This window comes from Macrosteles quadrilineatus, unplaced genomic scaffold, assembly GCF_028750875.1.
Source record: "Macrosteles quadrilineatus isolate MER2022 unplaced genomic scaffold, UCM_ALF_1.0 Scaffold_3__2_contigs__length_128488019, whole genome shotgun sequence".
NCBI lineage: Eukaryota > Metazoa > Arthropoda > Insecta > Hemiptera > Cicadellidae > Macrosteles > Macrosteles quadrilineatus.
In genome coordinates, this window is record NW_026542596.1 from 38,256,151 (window position 1) to 38,278,708 (window position 22,558).

At 36.3% G+C, this 22,558-nt stretch overlaps 2 protein-coding genes across 2 annotated transcripts in view; one reads left to right on the forward strand and one right to left on the reverse strand.

The window, feature by feature from the left end:
- Positions 1 to 377: 377 nt before the first annotated feature.
- On the reverse strand, positions 378 to 15,193 carry LOC128989121 (zinc finger protein OZF-like). The gene is made up of 7 exons (XM_054410986.1): positions 15,081 to 15,193; positions 11,288 to 11,436; positions 7,202 to 7,432; positions 5,354 to 5,535; positions 4,988 to 5,084; positions 3,512 to 3,693; positions 378 to 1,826 (listed from the first exon to the last, which is right to left on the reverse strand). The coding sequence occupies exons 1-7, from the start codon at positions 15,106 to 15,108 to the stop codon at positions 1,607 to 1,609; spliced, it is 1,089 nt and encodes a 362-aa protein (XP_054266961.1). The 5' UTR covers positions 15,109 to 15,193; the 3' UTR covers positions 378 to 1,606.
- Positions 15,194 to 16,909: 1,716 nt separating this feature from the next.
- LOC128989122 (lactoperoxidase-like) overlaps positions 16,910 to 22,558 on the forward strand; it is a 166,886-nt gene continuing 161,237 nt past the window's right edge. The window contains exons 1-2 of the mRNA XM_054410987.1: positions 16,910 to 17,182; positions 18,064 to 18,171. Of these exons, the coding sequence (XP_054266962.1) occupies positions 16,910 to 17,182; positions 18,064 to 18,171 (381 nt within the window). The remainder of the gene's footprint in view (positions 17,183 to 18,063; positions 18,172 to 22,558) is intronic.

Sequence of the window (22,558 nt, forward strand, 5' to 3'; positions counted from 1 at the left end):
GTGGTCTAATGGTTAGCGTGCCGGGCTGAAATACTGTAGGTCCCGGGTTCGAATCCCGCCGGTGGCATTAACTTTTTGTCCAACATTTTTTTTATTTTCAGCAAGTTTGGTTGGTTTGGTTTGGTTATTACAGTTTAATTTTATTATTAAGTCATTATACAATTTTAATTGTGCAATTTCTAGTTTTATTTTATAAACAGAATTATTTTTCCGATTACTATAAACTTTTGTTATATTATTTCTTTATCAGCAAGTTTGGTTAGTTCGGTTAGGTTATGATAGTTTAATTTTATAATTAAAAATTAATAAAATTGAATTTTAGGCATTTATAATTTTATTTTATGAACAGAACTATTTTTGCGATTAGTAAACCTTCATTGCCAAAGTGCTTTTTACTACAGCGCTGTTCACTGAGGAATTTTGAACTAAATGCCTCATTTGTACCTCCCCTAAGTCAGACCCTAAATGGATTAGTCGTGTTGTTTATGGTTTCTAATGACTATGAGGCTTAAAGGGTTGAAATATTAAAATTAATTCACCATCAAGGAAGTTATTTGCAGTGAATCTCGTCTTATTTCTTAGTACAAATTTCACAAAATATCAAAAATAGGAAGTTCCTGAGAAACATGGGCACGCTCAATTGCACCCTGGACTACAGTAGACTCCCTCTTATCCGGACTACTCGGGACCAAGGGCAAGTCCGGATAATGGGTTTTCCGGCTAAACCGACATCCCTAAAAATTTGGATTAACACGAGAACTAATCCAAATATTTTACTTACAAGAACAATACATTTAGAAACGTGATCACTGGTCTGAAATCTTTCCCACAAGAACAGTCGTTTAAATATTTTCCACTTCTTGTCGAGTGTAGTCCGGTTAAAAGGTGTTCGGATAAGAGGGAATCTACTCTATTAATGGAACATCAGTATCCAAAAGTCAATGATTGCGGTCACAGAATTTTTTTTGCAAAATCAGGAATTATATGCCCGAGTTTAGTTTTTAGTTTACTGACTCTAACTAGGCTTGATGGAAATACAAAATTGAAATGATAAAAACTCTTTGACTGTCATTATTCATTGTGAACAAAAGTTATATTACTAAAATATAATAATCGGTATTCATTCCACAAAAATATTTTTTGACAATATACATAAGATATATTACAACAATAAATTCCCTTACTGTTAGTACATTAACTACAAACACTAATTTTATATATAGTATATACATTGGTATAGAGTAATTTATCAGTCATTAGTTTTACACAACGAATAGTTGCTTTGACTAGAATCTTTTACCTTACTCTCTTACTGTTGTTCTTCTGTATAAAACTAAAATATCAGTATTAGTAGCTCTAAATAAATAATCAACTAAATATAACTTTGAAGCTATGGACCTACATAAATTAAATGGTAAGCTAGTTTATGGAACAAAAAGAAAAAAAACAAGCTGATCCCAAATTATAAAAAAAGAACGATAGCACACACTACTTTTCCTGTATAAAGTACATCTTCACTTAAGCCATTTACTTACTTTTGACACTCCAGCAAGCATTTAAACTACAATGAGAACCCTATGTTTCCATTTAGCTTATCAATATTATTTCATTCTGCGGCAACTTTCCTCTCAGGATTGATTTTCACCCGGAAGCATTCAACAACTGGTTTCTCTTCGACCATACTCTCTCTGACTTTGAAGCATTGCACCGATGGAACTATTTCCGTCTCGGGATTCATTCTGAGGTAATCTGGGATTCCGAGGTCTTGCATTGGTTTCATCCTAAAAATATCTTGTAACCTGATTTCTTCTGCATTGGTTCTCATTCTGAAAGAAAAAGAAATAGATTATTTCAATAGAAATGAAGGTTTTGGCCATACTTTCACCATATGCTTTACATTGAAGTCAAACAAAAAAAAAAACTTAACCCTTCCAGGGCTATGGACGGATATATCCGTCAATCTTTATTTACTTTCCGGGCTGAAAACGGATATATCTGCCCCGAGAAATTTCTTTTCTGGGATAAAGAATAAAGATGGATATATCCGTCCAAAGAACGAATTGATATACGATGTTTATAATAGGGTAAAAACATTGCATTATAAATGGGTTATTTTGTTTTTGTTGTTGGCAATAATAATTGCCGCAGCTGTTTCGGCTATTTTGCACCATAGAGTGTGCGTAAGTAAATATTGCTGTCACTTCACACATGGTTGTTAGTGAGTGATGTTTACATTTTGTGTTTTCTACTTTATTTTTATGTTATTTATGTTATTGAGCTAAAGTTACTAATGCAAACGATCTGAAATTTGAAGATGTTATCGAGATGCTTAATAAAAGTATGTCTGAGGGGGGTTTTATACTTGACAGTGAAAATAATAGTATGGAATGTGATGGATATGATGTACCTGAAGAACAGTCTTTACGTAGTGGAAGTCTTGGCGGGGAAAGGGATTGAGGACATGGGAGCGGAACTGAATGGTTTAGATTTACTTCAGAATGATAGATACATTTTTATGAAAAAAATAAAAGAAGGGAAGGAATAGCCTAAGGTTGACGGATATATCCGTCTGCCGCCCACAAGAAAACTCAAGATTATTGGCAGTGTTCATATTTTGTAATTATCACTGAGGGCTGCAGACGGATATATCCGTCCACCTTATGTTTTTTGTGGGCCAAAGACGGATATATCTGTCAAATCAAATTTTATTTTCTTCATAACTTTAGTACAAAAATTAGTTCAGCCCTAAGGAAAATCTTTTTATGATCCATGAATTATTTCAAGTGAAATAAGTACAAAACACAACCACTTTAGTTTTTAATTTATGGCAAAAAATAATTAAGCCCCAGCCCTTTATTTAATTTAGCCCTGGAAGGGTTTTAGAAGGTACCAGCAACCAGAGCATAACTTATAGTATAGGTTTTTATGAGATAAATCATAACAAATGCAATAACTTTTGAAATGTACTTTTTACAGCATTAGGGGTTGTGCCAATTTGTTCAAGGTTAAATGGACTATAACCCCCTAATTTCAGTCAAAATCGTTCAAAAAGTTTTGTCAAAATTATAAGTTTTCCATTATTTTTAAAACCACAATTTACATAAAGGGAAAAATTCCAGGGCTGACTATAGTGTACAGAGACGTTCCCTATTAATTTGATTACCTCTCTCGTTTTTTGAACACTTTTTCTACATCCTAACACTTTACTCCACTCATATCAGTATACTGGTGATGGACATCAATAGCGGTTGATGTCTGAGACCACAGAACTCTCTTCACATTCAACACGCTTTAAATACTTTGTGTGCGTGTTGATTTTTTTCACAAAATTTTTTTTACTATGAAGAGACTAACCGTCCTAATTGGGTGGTAACAAACTAGAATTTTAGTGGATAAATTAAGGAAATAGAAATTGTTCTTAGTTTTGAACTAGCTTGACTGCCATGATAGCTTGATGGAGAACTTATCTTGCAGACAACCCTCATAGATATAAAGTGTAGCAATGTCGTACCTCATATCAAACCCGGCCATGTTGAGTTCCGCAGGTACAGCCATGGGTACGGCTCCGTCGCCGCGGTGCACCCTGTTGTGGTGACGGATGAGGTAGCTGTCCTTGGCGAAGGTGCGGCCGCAGACATTACAGCCGAACATGTGTCTGGCTGCGTGAGTCCGCATGTGTTCCGTGTAGTGAACCTGCACAGTACATCCAGATCATTGGTTAAAATACCAGCAGTAATGTCAAGTTATTCTGTTGTATGTTGAAAAATGGTTTTTACTTTCTAATTTAATTATCTTTGCAAAGGTCTTATTTAATTTCCATAACTTGTTTCATCAACCAAATTGATAATATACACTGCTTTAGCTAACATACCAAAATGAATTTTGACTGAACATTTTAAATAAAAAATTTTTAATGACTTTAAATCGCCAAAAAATGATCAGACACTCTAGTAAATTTTCTCACCATTCATGACTTGGGGTCTGATTTGGACTTGATTTGAAGGGGTAGAGTGTTACAAAATTTGATTGGATTGCAAGCAAGAAGTTTTTGAATGGGATGGTGTTCTCAAATGGGAGTTATTATGAATTAGTAAGTGGCTAATTTGTGAAAATGAGAAACACTTTACCTTACGAGAGTGCGTGCCTAGGGAATATACAAGGAAATGTAAGAATCATTGATGTTTAACACACATCCCTACATTTATATCTGTAAAATCAAATCAAATAATTTAAGTTTTTATTTTGTCAAACAGTACAACAACATTACAATATGTAACTGAAAAAATATCACATGCGTTCACAGCTCACAGGTTGTCTGTGAGTGATACGAGTTCTCGCTGGCTGTGTGATTGGTAGTTGCTATTTCCCATTTTTTTATTTGATGTTTTGTTTATTTATCCAACCTAATTTTAGACAGTACAAGGGGGCTACGGATAGTAATCTAATAGACTCAGTTTCTATTGCCGACTTTTTGAGATATTTAAATATAGGCCTACTAGGCTATAGATGACTGTAAAATACGTGAATTTTTGAATTACCGGTAACTAAAATACCATAACATACTCCCTTAGCAGATTTGTCATCCTTATGGAACAGCTGAAGCCAATTTTATTGTGAGTTCTGTATGTCCAACTGTAGAGATTGTGTTTTGTTTACAGTTTGTTTCTTTTTATTTCAGTAATTGAAAACCTCATTTAACCAAATAAAATGATATAGGCCTAATCATAAACAATAACTGGTCTCCTAGTTATATATCCAAACAGTAAAGCACAAATCATGAAAATAACCCTAAAATAATAGAAACAAAATTTTGTCTACCCCAGCGATTAGTGAGTACGTACATGAACTAGACACAAAAAACAAGCTTCAAAGTTTACAATGGGATGAGGAGTCTACTTGTGTTGCTTAGTCTATGCTAAAACTGTGAGTGGGGAAAATTGTGCATTAATCTAACAGCCTTTTACTGAAGATGTGAAGGTAAGTTTACCTTAGAGGTGAAGACAACGCTACACCGGTCACACGCCAAAGGACGATCCCCCACATGACTGAGGCGATGGGTGTTGACATAACTCTTCACAGCGAATCTGAGAAACAGTATGTTGTAGCATTGGATTACATTGTATTTATACAACATCGACTCACTAGAATCTGTATTTTCACCCTTTGAATGCAGTTGGGGGGGGGATATAAATGGTATTATTAACTGTAGCTTTTTTGTTATTCTGTTTGTCAAACATTAGGCTGGGAGACGCAAGCTCTAGTATATCCAAGGCTTATAAGGTGTAAGTAAATTATACATCTCCCAAAAATAACACCTTAGCCTACATCATATTTTCAAATCTGCTTATATTACCTTTTATTGCAAATATCGCAAGAGTATGGACGTTCCCCAGTGTGTACACGTTTGTGCGTGTTGAGACTGCTCTTCTGGGTGAAGCGTTTTTGGCAGATCTCACATTGGTAAGGTCTCTCTCCTGTGTGCGTGCGCATGTGCACCTCCAAGTACGGCTTACGGCAGAAACTAGCCTCGCACATCTGAGGGGATGGAAATAAGTTTAGTTAAACAACTAAAAAAAGTTAGTCTTGACTTACCTGATACAAATATTAGGATTGTTTTAAAAATAAAGTCTTATACAATATAGCTGGTTATAATACTAGGTCGGTGATTTGGTGGTTCATATGATAGCACAACAGGCAATGAATCAAAGGCAGCAATGTTGTGGGCTTGTATCCAGGAGACGCCACTATTTATCAGTAAAGTTCATCCTTGTATTGTATCAGCTTTAACTCTTTGCTTTCTTTGATAAGTTCTACGCACAGGCCGGAGGCCAATATAAACAGGCATATGCAAGGATAAAATAGAACATCAACTTCTTTAACACACAAGAAACACACTGTAGGAGACTGCCTTTGTGACTGTAGTTTTGGAATAAATTTAGTTGGGCCAATTAAAAGACCATACTTCCTAGTCAGACAGGCACTCCACTCCAACTGTTACAAAGCTTCCCAAAGATCAAGAAAATTTGGGTTTAGTAAAAATTAGCCACTTTGTATGTCACATTCATGAGTTGATACTTGCTTAAAACTTGCAGTATGAATTTACCAGACAAATTTTCTCCCATACGTTCTGTTTGTATTAATGGGTATGATAATCTTCTGAGATTAATAGTGTAATCAATAACTAGTGTACATGTTGCTCGAAATCGAGCAATTGCAAAGTATTACAGGAGTTATTTCAAAACGAATAACAGTCATATTTACAATGAGTTTAAAAGAGTCAACTCAAAGATTACCAGTGTGTAACTCAGATCATATTTATCTTCGTTTTTGATAAACCTAAAGCATTCCGGCCGATTTTCTCCTTCTCAAAGTGCCTCGTTGTACAGGCAATACAGGTCATTGATAGAGGGCCAATTGAGAACGAAAAGTCGTTTTGGGGTAGTGTTAGGGCGCATTTGTAACTTAATAGTTGAGATTGTTCAGGGTCAGGTGCTGACTGTGATGAGTTAAGCCTACCATCGATGTATAATAACGCCCTTTACGCGCCACTGTTCTGTAGCTGCGGTCGTTATCACGATTACGCCTCTTGTCTATGTTTCGTTGTCGTCGCGTCGGAGGCATTTAAAAGGAAATACAACAAATAAACAAATTATAGCTATACAAAACAACGATAAATGCACAAATTTAAGTTACAATCATGCTAACTCAATCCGTCATAGCGACACAAAACAATGATAAATACACAAATTTAAGATACAACAACCATACTAATACGATCCGTCTTGGGGGTTATGTTTACACAAACTCAAATAGTAAATAAATGTACTCTATGCGTTTCATTGAATTGAAAAATAAATAACAGCAATTAAATTATACAGCTGATCAAAATGTAAACAATTATGTTCTTCATAAGGATAACATGGGATCTTTCAAAGCCACTGGGGCAGAGCCCAAGGGACTCTTTCAAAAATGTAAGGCCAGTTTGCAAATCTACGCGACACGCTCTTTCCAATGAGACGTCAATGGATAAAATCGGTTAAGAAATGGCGGAGGAGTTCAACCGACAAAGTTTCATGTAGCGTATTAATTATATAGATTTCTACCAAAGGCCTATGTAGGCCTATTAAAAAGTTTATCAAAATTTATAACATGAAATAAAATATTTGAACATGGAAAATAGTTCTTGGTTAGGCCTACTTACGGTGCAGGCAAACGGCTTGTTCTCTGAGTGCATTTTCATGTGGACATAATAGGACGATGGGGAAGACAGGATCTTGCCACACACGTTGCATATTTGTGTTTTCTTTGTACTGTTGGTATCAATGGAGGGCGGTTGTTCGTCGATTGTCAAGGCAGTGGGAGAGTTGCGGTCGGATTTGTCACTACTGCTTTCATCTTCACTCTCCTCGTTTTGGCAGTTGTAAAAACTCATCTGGAAATTAGTTGGGAATTGAATAAAATACATAGCCTAGGTGGAAAAAGCCCAGCTGTAATTGGAAAATTGTCTTATAATTAGTAGAAAAGTAACTAAGGACCTAAGAGTATTTTTTTTTCTTTGGCTTAAATGTTTCAGTAGTGCCACAGAGAAGTAAGGTAATCAGGAAACATTCAACAGTACACATAAGTGGTGCATAGCACTAGTCACTGAGTGTCTATGGCAAAATCCAACACTGCCCTCCTCACCCTCATGTACTAAAACGCTCATGGTGGGGGATGACCCTGTACAGTGCTCGCTGCTCGGGCTCTTCCTAGCTTATCACAAGTATAGCCATAAAATGTTCTAATAACTTTTTAAGAAACCACCTTTATAACAATAATCATAATTAGGTTTAACAAGTTCGCTACTGAGCGTCGCATATATGCGACGCCGCAGTCATTGCCACAGACCGAGGTATACATTTGAATCTTACACATAGACCAGCTGTCACTTGGTTAACAGTACACACAGACCACGGGCGAAAACCTGTAAAACAGTGATCATTTACATTGTAATACGCTGCAATAGTGTTTGTAAATAATTTATTCTTGTTTTTTTGTATTTTTTATAACCTTTTGTAATGTTGCATATTTGCGACGCCCGGTCTACAGGGAAGACAATAGTGAAAACTATCATAGTTTTCTTGAAACAGCCTAAAGGCCGCATATATGCGACAGTTAATATTTTTTTGTGTTTTGAGGTGAAAGTAAGTAAAAAAAAAACAGATTATTCAAGAACAGTTTATAACTGAACAAATATAAAAGCAACATCTATGTAAGGATAATGCCAAGATAGACCAAGTGACGCAGTTGTACGTCAGAAATAGAAAAAAATTTGTACTATTGCAGTAGCAAACGTGTTAAACAAACTTGTAAAATCTTTATGCCATATTATTCTTTGTTCTGCAGCAGACTAGAATGTGTAGTTTTTAAGATGTCAATTAAAAAAAAATTTGAATTTATATATATCAGGCACCACATATTTAGAGCTGAAAGTGCAAGGTTGTACCAAACAAGTTTCCTCTGTACCTCACTTCTCTGGTGTCACCTAAGGTTACATTGGCAACAATATACTGTCACCACCAGATATTCCTGTAATACTTTAGCAACAATATTGGTTTCAAAGGGTTGCAATAGTTTTGTAGATATTTATCTCAAAAACTGAAAGATATTCTATTTCAAATACACTATAACAATAACTTAGAACATATACCTATGTGGTCGAACATTTTTTTTTGTCCTAGGACGCTAGGCACGAGCCTGGGATCTTATCTTATCTTATCTAACAGGGGCAGGTCGAGACCTTAAAGCACTTCATCCGAAATCGAATTATTGCGCACCCCAGACAATTGCTTTCTTGTTGACCTACAAGTTAAGGCGCCCAATGAATGCCTGTAGCTTCCCAATTAGTTCATCCTCAGGAAGGTATCTACCTCTAGCCATATTTCCAAGAGTTATCGATCTAGCGTAAGAGAGCTTGTTACAATCAAAGAGTAAGTGATCAGCTGTCTCTTCTGACCTATCACAGTACCTACAGATCGGTTCACCATCATATAAGCCCATCCGTTGTAAATGTTTCCTGAATCTTCCATGACCAGTTATCACTGTTATCAGTTCAACAGTTAATTTAATTCTTCGTCTGTCTAGTCTCAAGAGGTCAGAGGCGACCTTTTTAGAAGGCCTAAACAGAGTAAGCTTGCTGACCCTAAGAAGGGGAACATCGACCCAGCGTTTGCGATGCTTTTCCTTGGCCCATGACGCAATTTCGAAGAACATGCACTGTTTCGTGAGATGCCACAGAAGGGTTGTGGGCCTATCATTGATGTCGCAGAGGCAGTATTTGCCAATCTGTCTGCAGCTTCATTACCTTTAATGCCTGAGTGTCCTGGCACCCAGCAAAGCGTAAGGTCATTTCTCCTACCCAACTCAGACACAGAAGCAAGACAGTCCCACACGAGCCTGGAGTTGAATTTGTAAGAGTTTAATGCTTTTAAGGTCGCTTGACTATCAATATAGATATTGATTGTTTTGTCTCTGATATCTTTGTTAAGATGTTCTCGAGCACAAACCAGAATGGCAGTGACCTCTGCTTGAAAAACAGTTGGGTACACCCACATTGGAAGACAAATGCCAGTGCCTCCATTTGTCCAATGCACACCTGCTCCAGTGCCCCCATTATTGATCTTAGAACAATCGGTATAGCATTCTAAATCACCTGTGGGTATGGGTCCTTTTTCGCCAGACCAATCCTTCCTATCTGGTATTAGTACTTTGAAAGGCTTTCCAAAGGAGTATTTTTTGGACATGTGATCTGAAGGCAAGTCCAATTCATCATTATGTACCACCTGAACAATTTTGGAGTGCCCTTTATTGTTTCCTGAGATTATCCATAAGTTTTCGCATCTAAGGCGTTGGGCTGTTTTACTTGCTACCACCTTGATGTAAATGGCGATAGGTAGCATATCAAGCAGACAGTCTAGAGCCGCTCCAGGACAGCTGCTTACTGCCCCAGTTATCATTATAAGAGCAAGCCTTTGAACTCCTGCTAAAGCTTTGACAGCTATAGTAGATTCCATCTTTGGCCTCCACACAAGCGAACCATAAGTAAGGGCGGTCGAACAATAGATACATACAGCCAGTGCAAAAGTTAAGGCTGTAACCCCCATGTGCCACTTACCATCCGCCTGCATGCCATAAGGGACCATTTGCCACGCTCAGTGACTTTTTGAAGATGTGGTCCCCAGTGAAGTGATCTGTCCAAAATTACACCAAGATACTTCACCTGATTCTGCAGCTCTATTACAGTGCCCTGCAGTCTTAGTGGGCCGATCCCATCCAGTTTCCTCCTTCTTGTGAAGGGTACCATTACAACTTTCCTGGGATTTATAGAGAGCCCAACTTCCTGGCACCAACGGTCCACTACCCTTAAAGCTCTATTCATAAGGTCAGTTATGGTTCCGTGGAACTTTCCAACCACAAGGATTGCAACATTATCAGCGTAACCTAAGGCGAAAACCCCACTTTCATTGAGGGTCCTTATAAGGTCATCTGCTACCAGATTCAAAAGGAGGGGAGAGAGAACCCCCCCCCTGAGGGCATCCTCGAGTAGTTCTTGCCTCGATAGTGTCATTATGGAGTGAGAGCCTAACCTTCCTACTGTGAAGCAAGGATTCAATCCATCTACATATTATACCGTGAAAACCTCTTGCTCTCACCGCATTAAGAATCGCTGGAGTACCAGTATTATCAAAAGCACCTTGAATATCGAGAAAGGCACCCAGGGCCACTTCATTGTTTTTCACATTACTTCAGGCTAGACCTAGGGGTTGCGGCATTATCACTTAGATAAAATCCATTGGTGACTTGGCGGGGATCGAACCCGGGACCTTAGCGACTGAAGTCCCGCGCTCTAACCACTACGCCAGCTCGCTCCCCATGTGGTCAAACATTGGCCTATCTAAGGAGAAGGGGTCAAAGAACTTTTTCTAGGGGCTTCTTATTTTGGGCTAGTTGTATACAATCATAGACAAATAGAATAGGTTAAGACTGACAGCAGTGCTGCAGTTAGGATATGTTCTGGCGTCCACCACTAGGTGTGCCGTTTAGTTACGGCGTACACCGCTGCAGCGTCAAGCAGAATTGAATAGCGAGGAGCCGATGACGGCAGTGAATGATAGATGTGTCAGCTACGACAAAACCATGTCAACGGCCAAACACAACATCTAGGCTAGGTCTTTTAGTCACGATAACACTAATCTTTCTCCTCTCTATGACATTATATAGCCTACCATAGCACTACTGTGTTTTTTACCTCTGGCTCCACTTTAATCTGGTACTGTTTTTGCTGCTGAAGGAACTCCATGGCCCGGTACTGGTTCATGGCTAAATTGAAAGTGGCTTGGTTGAAAAACTGGTTCTCCGGCATCATACGAGGTGGAGGTACACATCTTACCTCTGCTTCTGCAACAAATAAAAAGCTCAGTTTAACTATTTAAACCTATTTGGCATTATTCCAAATCTTTTTTTCTACACAAAAGTGGCATTTTTAATTGAAGTCAAAGTTAGTTACTGGTAATTTAAACAATTTTATATGAAAAGCAGTTCGAACCCATTGAAGTTTCTGTTCTGATCTTTCCTACGTTAGGCCTACGGTATATTGACTTTTGGATTAGTGTCAGTTATAGACACAGGCTTCTAACTGAATTTCAAAAGCTCATGTACGAACTAAGAATCATGAGAGCGAGGCCAAACTAGTTAGCGTATTTTTATGTTTAAGGACGCAAAATAACAAAAAATGTAAAAAAGCACGAGAAAAGGCAGAAGGGAAGCAAATTTAATTAAGCTAAGTAATTATGTTATCATTTTACTTTTCACTCGCATTCATATATCACTTTACGTTCATCTATATTTTCAATCTTCCAATATTGTATCATAATGTCAGCATGTCAATCCTGTTTAAATGGTGTAACCATAGATAAATAAATAAGGTGTTTTTAAGTAGCCTATGTGTAGTTAGTCTAAACTACGGAACATTTGAGCTAGCTTATATGACACTCTTATCTTTTGTTAGGCTAAGTTTCATAAAAAGTCAAGTCTACAGAAGAATCTCAAATAAAGGGGTTCTTAGCAGGGCAACGTCAAGGACTTGAGGGACGTCGGATCTTGATGAACTTAAACAAGGCAAAATAATTAATGTTAAAACAAACAGAAAATTAAATACACTACTTAAACAGATGTTTGGCTCAGCAAAGAGGTAAATTAAAAGAGAAGCGTGGTCGACAACTACAATAAGATTAAGAAGCTCCTGTCAATACATCTTCCGGTAATAAGTATATAGACGGAGTCCTAACTTACTGTAAGTTACCTAATAAAAAAATACCATAGCAATCAGGTGTGGTACTTTACTTATAGGACTAGGCTATATATATATTTATCATGATACTCACTAACTTAACTGTACCGTAAGCTTACTCATTGCAAAACACTGTCATTTATCCATATAACTGTCGGTAGCCAGAAATTAAAGTAAGAGGACATTTAAGATGAGTAGTGATGTGACTTAAGAAAATTATAACTAAACCTAGGTGTCATAAAATAAGGAAACCTCGACATTGCAAATCTAAGACCGGCAAGTAATTAATTTAATTTAAGTAATTTGGTTGTTTCCAAACAAAAATGATACATAATAAGTTACCCATCTGAGTTAACTTATATTATAAAATGATTTAGGTGTTAACCCGCACCATCTATATATATAAAAGGCAAAGCCCTCACTGACTGACTCACTCACTCACTCACTCATCACTAATTCTCCCACTTCCCATTTACCTAGGAGGCTGAAATTTGGTACACTGATTCTTTAGGCATTAAATAGGAAAACTAAGTGGTTTTTATTCTGATCGGACTCTCGGGCTCCGCCCCAGTGGCTCTGGAATTTCCCATGTTAATCTTATGAGTACTTATATTTAAATGGAATTAATGAATCTTAACAGCTGTTTCAATTAAACAAGTTGGTTCTGTTCTATGATGTTCAATAGCATTAAAGTTACAAGGATTACCAACAGGGTGCAGCACCATTATTTCTTTTACATTTATGACAACAGCTAATTTGTAACCAAAAGGTGAGTGAGCATAGCGAACGAACTTCAACCTCAAGGCGAGTGAGCGTAGCGAACGAGCTAACCTGAAGGCAAGTGAGCGCAGCGAACGAGCTCCAACCTAAAGATGAGTGAGCGTAGCGAACGAGCTCCAACCTAAAGGTGAGTGAGCGTAGCGAACGAACTTCAACCAGGACATGATTGAGCCATGCGAACGAGATCATCTTGAAAATTAAGAAGTGAAACGGGGCAAAGCCCGCGGGTTACAGCTAGTATTAAATAAACCTAAGCCCCACTTCATACTACACTACAGACAAATGGAGACACCCAACTAACTCAAAGGCCTTAAAATTGCAGATAGGCCTAACCTACACAATTTAAAATAAAAAAATTCTTACAAATAAAAAAAAAACTTGCAGCGAAGAGAATTGCTCCAATTTTGATAAGCTAGGCCTGAGTAAGCCTAACTATGTCGGAAAACCTGCTATATAACTTTTGCTACCTATAACATTCTTATATAACTTTTGCTATAACTTATAACATTGCTATCTTATAACTTTTGCTATAGGGTACAAAAAAGTTACCTACAGACAATTTTAGTGATTCCGGTGCTCGTGCTATATGCTATATGTAGCACAACCTCATTCGTATTGCGTATTGAAATGTCGTGCCGAAGAGACCTACTGCTCGCAGTAGCTATCACGGTGATCTTAGGATTTTTAGGAAGTCAGAGGCGGAAGCGAAGGTTTTAGGTTTGACCCCTTCTTGCTTCAAGAAATAAGTACAGTTTAGCATATGTATTACGGGACCTTAATGATGATGATCACGCTGACGATCCATAATTAAAACGCAAAATAAGGCAATGGTAGCTTCAAAAACGTTTTACATTTGACAAAAACGCAGGTTTTCCACGGAACAGTTCAATTAAAGTTTATAATAGAATCCCGATCCCACGCACTGACACTTTTCATTACTTCCATTGTAAACAAAGATCGCTGAGCAAAACCGTCCACACCCAGGAGGCTACAACTGTGAACTGATGACACTAAATATGCTACTGTAGCCTACATGGTAAAGCAGATGCTAGACGAAAAATATTTGTTTAACATTGCTACATAAAGCAATGTTAGATGTAAGTTAGCACCTTTTTCTTTTGATCTTTACCGACTCCCGATGGATAGCACAATTTTTTGATATATACAGCAGGATCTGCTACATAGGCCCTATGCGGTGTTAACTTATAGCACTTTTGAAAAGTAACTTTTTCTACTTCTAGCAAATGTTATAGCCTATAACATTGCTAGACGTTACACAAATCTGCTTAGCAGGTTTTGCTACATAGTGTAAACCCGGCTTTAAGTTACCAAATAAGGGCGGGTAATAGGGATTAAGATCTAGGTTTTACAGTGGTCATGTTGGCTATTTCTTGTGTTTGAAATAAATAAATATTGCTAGCCTATAGGCTGCTAGGCCGATTCTTATAATTCACTAAAATGTTTCTTCAAGAGTTGAAAAAAGCTAAGATAAGTTAGGTAGTTTACCTTTTACCTACCTAGCCTTATTTGAACAGACTAGCTAATTACCAATTGGACCTGATAGGCCTACTTTGTAAATACTTTAAAAATAACTAGGTTTATTATATTTTTTTTATCAATGACATAAGTTAGTTATCTTCAGTACTATGCCATAGGTCTCCACTAACAATAACTTGTATAAAATTGAACCCTTAAACCCTAAGTGATAACTTATGTAGGCTAATTAGAATTCATCAAAATATTTGTAGTAAGAAAACATAATCATAACCTATAAATTGTTCCACCTGGAATTTTATATTTAGAGAATCGAAATATAATTGAATCAATTTTTATCTTTTTAGGCGTTATAGGTAGCTTAAATAAAACAAAATGGCCAGGGATGCTAATTAGCATCGTTAATTGCCGGGTCAATACAAGGTGGCTTGCTCTAATTATCACTATACACACAGAAAAAATCACAGATAAACGTTACCTCTATCAGAACAAACAGAATCTGCCATCGAAACGATTATATATATACGCTAATATTACAATTAGAGAGTAAAAATTATAAATACATCGAGAGATTTTTACATTTTAGTCTGAAAAAATTAGACACAAAGTGAGAACGATTCTTTGATTCTTTTGTTTACTTTTTTCGGAGCAGACAGCTTTAAAAAAACATGACAGCCGCAAATTTCCCACTTTTAAAAATAAAATCACCGCTTTGTAAAAATGTAAAGTAATTGATATAGTCATGTAATTTTTAAGGAAAAATATTTGACGAATATTCGTTTACATTTTATCGTAATATGTCTTACTAAACTTGTAAATTTACTTCTATCAGTATTTAAACTCACTGAACTTCAATGATAAGTAAAAATAAGGATTTATTTTAGTAGTTATACGAGCCGATGAATTCTACAGAAATAGAACAAACAACTAATAGAAACAAACAAGTACAGTACCTAGTACGCTAGTAGCATTTGAATTAGGAAAATTTAATGCATTGTTGAGCATTCCAAAAAAGTAGTCTGGCTACACAACAGTACCAACAATATCTTCGTTGCCATGACCATGATGCGGCGATGCGCGTGACTATCCTATACCTGCTGCTATCATCAGCTTTGAATAGTGCAAATAAACTAACCTTGCTACTAGGACATGTGGAGTTTGTAATTTCTCGCCCTATATTGTAACATCTGAAGCCTGCTTTCATTTTCATTTGTGTTACATATAGGCAATATATATTTGAGCCCGCCATCATCTCGATGTTGGGTTGTTTAAAAATAGCAATAAACAAATTAATAGCATGTATAAACATTCCCTAATTACCCGTGTTTTAGCATTGCAACGAATTTAATCTATGGCTACATGTGTTTGAATATAAATAAATAGATATCATGACGTGTTTTTATCTATGCATAGCGTACATCTTTTCAGGAACAACTGATGGATAGCTGAGTGGGTAAGCTAACCGGTCCAATCCATTGTACAGCCAGTAGCTTTTTGACATTTTAAAGTAAGGTTTTGCTATGCAAAATGAAAAACACTAAAACACATATAAGTTCTAACTCGGTTGTCTAGAGAATTGACCGTACAAATGTAATGTTACAATGCGGTCGGGTTGATCCTGAGCAAAAGCAGTCTAATGCTGTCTAGGATGATTCGAATCTCGACCAATAGCTGTCTCCTAACAACATTTGAGCTAAAAAATAACATCAGCACTGGTTGTAGTTGGTAACGAAACTGCACAAGACATCACCATAGATAAAACAAACATACTTAGTAGCTCTTAGTAGATTTCTCATCCTTATGGTACCTGAAGCCATTTTTGTTGTCCGGTGCACTCATAGAAGAAAATAAATAATTATTGCACTGTTAAAATTTTCACTCATATTTTAGGTCACCGTTATCATATTTACTGTCATTGTTTTTTTTAAGTCTCGTCTTGTCTTGTGTATTAATATATTTTTGTTTTTTATTGTTATTATATTTTATTATTTATCAATTGTTATCTAGTTTTGGTAATCGTTATGTTTTTCTCAAAATTTGTGTGCATGTTATCTAGGTACTTGAAATACGTAGTATCCAATAGTCAATGGTATGATCTAATCCTCACTAATCTTTCTCAATGCATTTTTGGTACATTCCTGTATGGATGTAATTTTTCATGTTTAGCAATCTTTTTCAACTTTGATTCAACCAGTCCTTTTATATGGTTCGGAAACCTGGACATTAACTAAAAATCATGAAAACAAACTTATCATTTTTGAGAAAAAAATTTTGAGGAAGATTTTCGGACCTATAAATGAAGAAGGTATGTGGCGAATAATAAAAAACCGAGAGCTCCGAGAACTGTACAAAGAACCGGACATTGTAGCCATAGTGAAGAGTAGACGACTGAGATGGGCAGGCCATGTAGAAAGAAGGGAAGAAGAAAGTATGCTTAAGAAGATCGCCAATGGACAACCACGAGGCACTCGCCCGCTAGGAAGACCGAAGTTGAGATGGAGAGACCAAGTCCAGAAAGACCTACACAGAGTGGGGGCATCTCTTGACATGGCGGCAGATCGGCAGCAGTGGAGACAACTTGTTGGCGAGGCCAAAAACCTTCTTAGGTTTGAGTGGCCAAGGAGGTAAGGTAAGGTAAGCAATCTTTTTTATTGTCTAGCAAGGTGAATCGTTTTTTTAACTTCATTTTATTTTTCAATCTGTTCAGTACTGTGAACAATTAGTAAAAGGGATAATATAAATAAGTGTCTTGACCAAGAATCTCCCCAATGAAAGATCTTGCAAAATTAAATAGTCATGTCATAACTAAAACCATACAAATCGGTATGGGAGTTCAAGAACTTTCACAATTTTCAGTCTGTTGGGAAAATCACTAATGAAATGAAATGAAATGAAATAATATTTTATTTCCCAACTGCTTAATACAATGTGTGGTATTTACATAATTATTATACAATCCTTAACTTAAAAACAATTACAAAAGTATACTATAACTAAATGGCACAAAGAGAGAAAAAAATACCTTATCAAATTATAAGGAAAAGGTCTACATAGGCAGGGGCCTGTGCGTAGACATGAGTTGCGGTTTGTCCAACAAATTAACGGCTATATTATTCAGGTGGGTTTCGAGTTTTTCTTGATAGTTCTTACTAATTCTTGTTATTTCTTCAATTACTGTAGGTATTCTGAAATCTTCATGGATTGTTCGATTCGAAACAAACCACGGGGCATCAACTATTCTTCTTAGCGCCTTTGACTGAAATCTTTGAATAATTGCTAAGTTGGATTTACTTGCCGTTCCCCAAAGCTGTATCCCGTACGTCCAAATAGGTTTGATCATAACTTTGTAAAGTGTTAGTTTATTGGTCAACGAAAGCTTTGATTTTTTGCCTAGAAGCCAGTTGAGTTTACGAACCTTCAAGTCCATTTGTTGTCTTTTACACCAAATATGTGTTTTCCAGGTTAACCTTTTATCCATGTGGAATCCTAAATACTTAACGCTGTCCACTTCTGTCAACGCTATGTTATTCAAAGTAACTGGAGGGCAGTTTTCTTGTCTCGGCGTGAAGGTAATATGTAAAGATTTTGATCATTAACTTTAGTTCTCCATTTTTTTAGCCACAGTTCGAAATCATTTAATGTAACTTGCAATTGATTTGAAGCATCTTGAGGATTTTCGTGAATGGAGAGAAATGCAATATCATTCGCAAACGTAGCAACCGTAATATTTTGGCCCACGGGGATGTCGGAGGTATATAGTAAATATAAAACAGGTACAAAAACACTGCCTTGGGGTACTCCGGATTGAATAGGCTAAGATGAATCTGAATCTGATTTAGTTATGTTTGTTCTCGAACAGCTGAAAAGTGTTTTTTGTCGGTTTGTTCTATCCAAATATTTATCTTGTAACTTTCCACTCATGTATTTATTGGATGTTATTTTTATTTTTTACAGCATTTATTTCTGGTTCAATGATGACATTATTCATAGAAGTGTTAACAAAATAAACAAGAAATTAACAATAATAACATCGTGGGTTCGCCCAGACCTGAGACACCTTGTAACATAATTAATTTAGAGAAATATATTAAACTTCTTTAGGCTTCATTCATCCAATAGATCTTGAGGGAGCCTTCGACGTAGCCTCCTGTACTCAGTTGCTTCGCCAAGATGAAAAGTTAATGCACCAGGAACATAGTTAAAAGATTTCAGAAATTTTGAAGTGGTTTTTTCAATAAAGGCTGAGATGGACTCCACTCCTAGCTCTTCATGTGTAGGCCTATGCCTGTTTCTAACAAACCAGGGAGCATTCACTAGGATTTTGTTTTGAATCACTTGAATTTTGAAGAGTTTGTTTTTTGATACAGCTAATCCCCAGATAGGAGATGTATAAAAAATTGTGTTTACCGTATGGATAAATAAATAAATAGGCCTAAATACAACAATAGTACGGTATTTAGTTGTATTTATGGATACTTCAATGGGCGCACTGCAGTGCAGATGTGTTTACAATTAGTTTTTTTTATTTTTTTTTTATTTAAAAAAACCTTGTTTTACCAGATAAAACGATCTAATCATAAACAATGTACTGACTTGTCCTACTTATAAAAGCAAATGGTAAAGTATATATCATGAAATTAACCCTAAACTAATAGAAACAAAATTTCGTCGACACTAGCAATCCGTGCCAGCGGACATGAACTAGACAGGAAAAACGAGCTTCAAAGTTTGCAATGGGACGAGAGGTCTACTTGTGTTGGTTACTATTAAAGTGTTGTTATTATATGTATCTATGATGACATCACACTCCGCCCTACTAATAACCCTTTCATACATATCGTTCCAATCTTTATGTACCTACAGAAAAAGAGTACTCACCTATATGTTTTTAAAATCTATATTAATAAAATTAGAGTTTTGTCTGTACATTGCTCAGAATTATATACGTTTAGGTTATTTTTACGTTTTATACATTAAAGAAGCAGAAACGAGTCTTATCTCAATTTCTGTCTGTCTGTCTGTCTGTCTGTCTGTCTGTCTGTCTGTCCCTTTGTCTGTAACACTCAAGATGGCATTTTACGCAATCTTCTCCGTGAAAACCAGAGTACATATCAAGATCCAAGTCATTTTAATGTATTCACTGGATTGGCGAGAGTGTCTTTAGTGATTTAAATATAGCCTCACTACTTTGTAAATAAAATTACGGACGTTCAAAAATGCAGTTTTGTGCGATTTTTGTCAAATTTCCGTTCAATTTTTATCACATAATCGTCTATGAAATAACGAACAGCTGTTCGGATCAAGATTATTTTTTCTAGCTGTCAATGACATGTTTACAAATGTTGTTTACAAATACCGCAACTATTTCAAATCACGTCTTGAAAGCAAATCCCAACCAAGTGAGATTAAAAACGTTTTTCTTACATAACGGATTTAATTAATCGCAAGTGCAATAATATAGTCTAATAGTGTAACCGTAAATGAAATTAAATAACTAGACATCGTCCAAATCGGAACCAGAAATTCGTTGAGTATAAAATGTTTCTTGAGTTTTGACAACCAGAAAGAAGAAGACCTTGAATCAGTGTTGTATAGGGCTGTGACACTGAAATGATCGTCGCCAATAGCTTACAAAAAAGGTTTCCACTCATTGACGGCGCTTCAATGGCGGTTGTGTAAAGTTTAAAGTAAAAAATCACAACTGCAGTGGGTGATTGTAACTGAGGTTTAACAGAGGAAGTGCTAAACTCGCTTTTCCAATGTGTCACTTTCTGTTTCTACTCACCGTGTGATGCAATCGCTGGACCATACAGCCAATAGGCCCATAGCTCATATCTTGGGTACGTAAGCCTACATATTTATTCATAACAACCTTTTTGACGACGATCCTTGATACCGGTACTTTTCCATAGAATACATGGCCTACCTACTTAAAAAATAAAATTACAAATGACCAAAACCCCAACATTGTGTGATTTTCGTCACATTTCCTTCTAATGTTAATAGATATACTAATCATTGTTTAGAGAATGCGTAATCTATTAAATAACAAAAAGTTGTTTGGGTAAGGTTGCTTTTTTTAAAACTGACACCGATAAGTTTACGCTATAACTTTTTACGAGAAAATCCAAAAGCAAGAGATCAATAACCTCGGGACTAGATATTAATGTATTTAATTGGTCCAATTTACTATAGTTCTTAGGTAGGTTCTTACGTAGGTACTGGTTCTTTTCCTTAGAACCGGTAGTTTACAAATTTGATATCGTTGGTGTTGCACCTTATTTATTAGAGCCGTCCGTATTCAATTTAAGTGATGTCTTAACTCTGTATAGTTTTGCTTTTTCTGTCTGGATTCCAAATCTTAGCTTACCCGGTAGGTCTATGCTAAGAAAATGATAACCTATTTGAGTAAAACATTTGTTGGGCAAACCATCATGAATTGTCTACGCCTTTATATTGTTTATGTATCAATAGTTCGTGGCCTTTGTTGGATTGTTGTATTGTGTTGTTTTGTTGTATGTTGGTAACGCATTAATGTCCTTATTTCTCAGTGTTTCACGGAATGGACAAGAGCACCTTTGATACTGAAAATGTCAACCGGAATAAAAAGTTAAATGGTGAGGTTGAGGTGTACTTTAAATACGTTTAAGTTAACCGATGTGGAAAGTCTGCTAGTTTTTTTCAATTATAGGCCTACTTTAGGGCTACGCTTCATGGATCTATAAAACATTTTTTAGTTTAATCATTGGACTTATGGACCAACACGATCCGGGTGACATTTAATTGCGAAGCATTTATTTTGGCTTACTGTCAGATACTGTATTTGCGAAGGTTTATATATAATAGTTTTGCCAAACTAATTGCTGTTCTTAATCTTAATATAAGAAGATTTCAACTGACTACTATAAGATCCCCGTGCGTAGAACGGGCACACAGCTAGTAATAAATAAATAAATTATTAACCGGCTGTACGTACGGTATCATTTATGGTGGTTTGGTGTATGGATTTGTGTATTTCAACTGTAGTAGCCTACTACAACATTAATTTGAATTTCCTAAAATGACCTCAAATTTTCTTTTGCCCTTCCTCTTTCAACAGTTGTCCCCATTCATTGAAATGTCCAAAGGAATTCTTTTACAGAATTTGTATCACATATTCTTGATGTTCATGGGATGAAGTCTCACAATCCTTCATTGACTATAAGAATCTACAACTAAAAACGCTAGTGCAGTGTTACCAGTGTATGAAAATACTGTTTAGCATTAGATGAGGACCGATGAGGACAACCTAAACTATACTTACAAATGGGGCAGACTCAACTGGTCCCGTAAGCCAGGTACCCCACTTCTACTGGTCCCAGTCTCAAGTAAGGTCCCTTAATCCGCACTTCCACTGGTCCCGTCGGCAGCCCCTTTGCAATTTGTCTAACAGGATTACGGCTAGTGTGTGTAGGGTCTATAGCTATCAATGCCCATTCATCAGTAGGAGAAAGGGGCCTGAGGTGTTCGTTGTCTCTAAAAACACATGTTTGGAGAGTGTTTGATAGATTTAGATAGTGTTACCAGTAACAGTAACATTAAAAAGTACAGCATTAATGTTTTTATACTTTCAAGTGTTTAAAAGGTGATTCAGCGAATGAGTATCAGTACTGTAATATGGCATGTTATAGAATTCATTGGAATAATTTTCGATTATTTCATGCTGAAAATAGGCCTATTTATTATAAAATACAAATGCGTTAAGAAAAGAATTGAAAAAATATACAAAGACATATGTTTAAAACAATCTGTATAAATAAAACTATAGTTTTGTATGTACATTGCTCAGAATCATAATTTTTTAGGTTATTTTTACGTTTTATACATTAAAGAAGCCGAAACAAGTCTCATCTCAATTTCTGTCTGCCTGTCTTCCGTCTGTCACGGACCAAGAGCCATTTACGCGGCCTTCTCCTG